The following is a 5,681-nucleotide window of genomic DNA, read 5'->3' as shown; positions in this document are numbered from 1 at the left end:
CATTCCACACAGTTACAGTAATTGTGTAGTATTTCATCAGCTTATTTAGGCTAATAATAACCAAAAAAAAAAAAAAGCTTAAGTAATTATATGACCAGGATGTTCACCTTTTAGAGTAGACATTGATAAGCATATCCCAGCTAGGTTCGTCACCTGTTGTGGTTCCCTTAAACATTTCTGATGTGGGCTGCGTTTCCCAAAAGCATTGTAAACCTAAGTTGATTGTAGCTGTATTGGTTTCAATGGGTCTACGATGTACTGTACTTAAGATTACAATGCTTTTGGCGAACGCAGCCGTGGTCTGTGCCTATTTGCTGAACATTTCTGTTTTTGGTTGTGTTGTGTGCTCTCAGCACATGTGCTGTCAAACAGATGAAGATGTTTACTTCATTTGCAGGTGTTTTTTTTCTATTTGCATGTGTTTTTTCATTTGCAGCACATTGAGCTCTCTGGGCCACCATACACCATACAACTCCTTCAGAGACTCCTTCCATCTGAGCGCTGAGGAGAGATGATGTTCACAGTCGCTCTCTGATGAGGAATTAGGAGTCTGTGCCAGAAAACGGGATCGTTTTCCTGTAAATACTGTGAAAGCACAAGACTTGGGAGTTTTAATTGGTGATTTTCCTCATTTTAGGATGTGGAGGTGTTTTCTCATCTTTAACTTCAGTGTTGCGTTCTTCTTCAAGCAGCCTTATCCAGTTTCGGTTTGATGGATGATTTTCTTCAAAGAACAAAGATTTATAAGTGTTAAGATATGTGTTTAAGTTTTTGACAGCTACACAACCAAATAATGCAGTATGGATATTTATAGATTTATTGATAATTAATTATATTAATGCATTTTAGATAAGATTCAACTGTTTGAGATCGAAAAGCTTGAAATAATGCATTATTAGCTTCTCCAGAGAATAGAGAAAATATACTTTTAGTAATAGAGTAAATGCAGTATATTTCTACACCGATTCTTAAAAAAAATCGTGACATACTTTTGCATACATTTCAATATTAACTCATTGTATTTGGATTTCTCCATTTTGGTGCACTTTCTTTGGGACACTTTTATTTAACTTTTTAAAGTTCAGTTGCGCATCTTTTGCATTAGAATTAAATTAAACTCACTGGTCACACTGTAGAAACTGAAAATGTCCTCTAGATGCATTGCCAATAATGTTCTTCTTAACTTAAAGGGATAGTTCACCCAAAAACAAGTTGTTCCAAACCTGTGAGTTTGTCTCTTGTGTTGAACGCAAAATAATATATCTTGAAGAATGTTGGTTACCAAACAGCTGCTGGTCCCCATTGATTTCCATAGTATGGAAAAAATAATACTATGACCGTCAGTGGGGACCAGAAAGTGTTTGTTTACCAGCATTCTTCAAGATATCTTCTTTTGTGTTCAACACAAGAAAGAAATTCATGTTTGGTTTTCAGGTTGCAGTATATAAATAATACTTAAGACTTGAATTGAACCAATTAATTTACAAGTTTTAAACTGTAGGATTATGAATGTAGTTATATAGGTGTTAATAGCCCATTAATCAGGTTGAGAGCTAATAAATTGCATTGTATTGAGTGAAAAATTTTCAGGTGTGCAGAATACATTTCCAGACATTCACCATCTTCACCTTTGACCTGTGATGGACTAACAACCATCATTTTATGTTTCAGCCTTTGAATCTGATGGCTCCTCAGCTTCTGTGATTGTAAAGCCTCCATCAGATGCACAAGACGGCATCTCAGAGGAACCAGTAGGTCATCTGGGTATTGTTCAGTTAATACACACGGTCAAAAGTTTGGAATAATTAGGGGTTTTTTTTATATATGTTTTGACGAGTGCTCACCAAAGCTGAATTTATCATTTTTAAATACAGTAAAAAAAAAAAAAAATTTTATATTATTACAGTTTAAAATAACTGTTTTCTATGTGAATATGTTAAAATGTCATTTATTTCTGTATTTCTTCATGATTCACAGATGAATAGAAAGTTCAAAAGAACATTTATTTGAAATATATTTTTTTGTTAATTTATAAATGTATTTACTGTCACTTTTGATCAATTTAATGTGTCCCTGATAAATAAAAGTATGAATATTTTTCTCTTTTTTTTTTTTTACGTAAATCTTACTTACCCCAAACTTTTGAATTTGTAAAGGTTTCCACAAAAAAAGAAAATATTGTGCAGCACAACTGTGTTCAACATTGATAATAATCAGAAATGTTTGTTGATCATTAAATCAGTATATTATTATGATTTCTGAAGATCATGTGACACTGAAGACTGGAGGAATGATGCTGAAAATACAGCTGCAGATCACAGAAATATATTACAGTTTAACAGATATTCACATAAAAAACAGCTATTTTAAATTGTAATATCATTTCAATTTTTTTTACTGTTTTTACTGTATTGATTATCAAATAAATGGAGCCTTGGTGAACAGAAGAGACTTTTTCAAAAGCATAAAAAATGCATATTATTCCAAACTTTTGTCCTGTAGTGTACTGGACGATCATAGAATTGTGCAAAAAAAAGTATGCATCATTAAACAGTAAACAACATATCTGTGCATCTGACATGTCAGTAATTGGATATTAACTTTTTATACAACAAAAATCAGTATCGCACTCATTTTATTCAGTAACACAGCAGCACGGTGATTTTCGCTTAAGTTTTCTTTAAAACCATCAATGTGTTCGCAAATCTGCTGTCAATTAAATAAGATTAATTTGCATTAAGATGCACACAATGCTCGTTGTTCTTGGATGTCATCGTATCATACCACATGCGGATGAAATAATGCGCGTTTGAGCTCCGTCACGCGGAGGAGAGGAAGCGCGTCGGATCCTCTTCATTGTTCCGCGGCGGAGGATCAAAGCGCTCCAGATAAAGACTCAAAGAGCTCGAGCTCCTGCACTATAGATCACTGATAAAGGAAACAGTCCGCATGCCGTTATCATCATTGTCCAGCTAAACGATCCTTTCCAAGGCTCTGTCTCTCATCCACAGGCATTCAGATACAGTCTGATAACAGCAAATCCCTGATTAACTGCAGACCTCTGTGCCAAAGCCGCCTGACATGTCATTCGGATTTATCAGCAAAATTATTGAATCCCGGTCTTTGTTTCATCATGAAACCTCAAATAAACATGCAATTACATGAAGACTTTTGAATTGAGTCGTTATATTTATATATATATATTTATTATTTAAGTGAAGACTAGCTACTTAAATTTATTGATCTCCAGATACAGCTTTATTGGTTTGGTTAAATTCAGCTTTACAACGTTATAGCATGAGCAACATTAACTATGCATAACCCTACATGCACATTTGTGCATATGCAGAATTAAAATGTTATTTAAAACCAATAAATGTAAGTAAACAACTTTAGGTTGGTGCAGTGAGATGTGTTCACTGTCTCTAGTAGTTGTATTGAGTCAGTGGATCAGTATTAAACTTGTCCGGGTGTGAATTTGCATTTGAACTGCTGGTCAATCAAAGTTAATTGTGTTGCTACTGTAATCCCTTTGATCGTGATGTTTGCCGACCGAGCCAAACGCTGCTGTGATGGACAGTGGCGCCAGAGACTCCACAGGTGTTAATACACCATTTAAACTACAGTCAAAACACCTTGGTGTGTGTGTGTGTGTGTGTGTGTGGAGACAATATACTACAGTACAGATAAACAGACTTGTTAAAAAAAAACATTAGGAAGCGGCAACAATATATATTTTTCTGATCGCTGGATTGATCATTTAATTTCAGAATAAGACTGAAAACCTCCCAAAAAGAGGCTAATATATAAGCAAAGTTAGTCAAATTTGGGAGCAGATATGTTGAAGTGTTGTATATTTGTGGAAGCCTTGATATAAGCAATCAATACATATTTCGCATTATATATAGAGTCAAATACAAAGATTTATTATCTTATGTTGACAATTGGTGTAAAATACTTAAAAAGTTTTACTAATCATTTAAGGTTGTTGTTTTTAAGTTTCTTGGCTTTAAGCTTTAAATTCCCAATATTAACTCTGCAGTTTTCGCCATAAATGCGCCACTCGGATCCAGTTGTTCCGACACTCCATCTGTGTTTGAAGAGGATGCAGACAGCTGGATGAGCCAGAGGTTCTCACAGACAAGCTGGCGCCAGGCTTTTTCACACGATCACAGGATATGTAAAGACTTCAATAACGACCCATTAGGCCTAATGATTGAGAATCGATCAGGCGTTAACTCCTCCATGCATATGTTAATGTGATGCGGCACGGGGCTATATATATATTCAGGCCGCTTTTGAAGGCTTCTTGGATTGTACTCGGATAGATTCACTTCCTCAGACACACAGACCGCAATCATGGTGAAGAAGTTTTCTGTGGACTGGCTCGCCCAAAGCTTTCACCATTCGCCGCCTCAAGACGTTCTGGAGCCGGAGGAAAAGACGCACAGGCCACACGTACCGTGTGTGGTTCAACCGAGACCTCCAACATCATACGATAAGATTTATTTGCAGCTGAAACCAAAGGTTATGAACGCTGAACAGGAACCAGAGACAGTTAAAGAGAAGGAGGCCACAACTCCGGTTACGCAAAGAAGCTGCTCATCTCCAAGCTGTGAGTATGCGTGCTTCCATGCATTTTGGGTTTTTATTCACATGAATGGAAATAGAGCGCGTTTTAATGTCATATTTCATGTTCAGTTTCAGAAAACAGCGGCTATTCGTCTGGTTATGAGAGCGAAGCGGCCGCGTCTGAATGCGCATCCATCGAGACGCGAAGAATCAGAACCAAATTCACTCCGGAACAGATCGACAAACTGGAGAAAATCTTCAGCAGACACAAATACTTGGACGCGGGAGAGAGAGTGAAAACAGCTCTGAAACTCAACCTGTCAGAAACTCAGGTGAGACGCGCGCATTAAACTCACTCCAGGGCTTTATTTACATTTAGCCAATTATTTTCTCGAAATGCATTCATGAGAATAAAAAGCCTCCTCTCATACACCGAAAAATATTTTTTTAATCGCATTTGAAATGATTGGAAAAGTAAGGTTTTGTAAAATAGAACGCATTTTAAATGTATCGTTTTGTTCTTCAGGTCAGAACTTGGTTCCAGAACCGCAGGATGAAGCTGAAGCGAGAAGTCCAGGAGATGCGCGCTGACTATCTGTTGCCTCAGATGCTGCTTCCGCTTCAGTACCACTGCTACGACAGACAGCGACTTCCGTTTCCGCATCACAGCGCGCTGATGCCGCAGATGATGCCTCTGGTTCCTCCTCACCAGCTCATGATGCAGAGCCAGCATTACTACTGAACACTGACACATCCAGAGACTCGTGCCTTTAAAACACTTACATCACATTCTGTGTGCAATATCTGTACAGTTATGTTTTTTTGTTAAAGAAAAAAAAGTGTTTAATTAAAAGAGTTTATTTATTATAAGAAATAAAGTATGTTTTATGCTTAAGTTTGCGTCACTGGTGATTTATCTGTAACTTTACAGGCTTAAAGTTAACATTTGATTAGATTGGTTTCAGAAGTGAATCGATCTGAAATATTTGTTTTTCAAATGCATTTAATCTTAATCAGTTTCCTTTCAAGTTAACAGATATTGTGACATGCACTAAACTGAGTGACTTGATTCAGGAATTCAGTGTTTTCTTGGATCATTTCACACACTT

At 36.6% G+C, this 5,681-nt stretch overlaps 1 protein-coding gene across 1 annotated transcript; it reads left to right on the top strand.

The window, feature by feature from the left end:
- Positions 1 to 4,359: 4,359 nt before the first annotated feature.
- Positions 4,360 to 5,314, top strand: LOC306882588 (homeobox protein vent1-like; the record flags this gene model as incomplete). The annotated part of the gene is made up of 3 exons (XM_079437307.1): positions 4,360 to 4,615; positions 4,702 to 4,904; positions 5,099 to 5,314. The coding sequence occupies 3 exons, from the start codon at positions 4,360 to 4,362 to the stop codon at positions 5,312 to 5,314; spliced, it is 675 nt and encodes a 224-aa protein (XP_079293433.1).
- Positions 5,315 to 5,681: the final 367 nt, after the last annotated feature.

The sequence above is a fragment of the Barbus barbus genome, assembly GCF_936440315.1.
Source record: "Barbus barbus genome assembly, chromosome: 16".
Classification (NCBI taxonomy): Eukaryota; Metazoa; Chordata; class Actinopteri; order Cypriniformes; family Cyprinidae; genus Barbus; species Barbus barbus.
The sequence above is the reverse complement of the archived record's forward strand: the minus strand, read 5'-3'. Positions and strand labels throughout refer to the sequence as shown.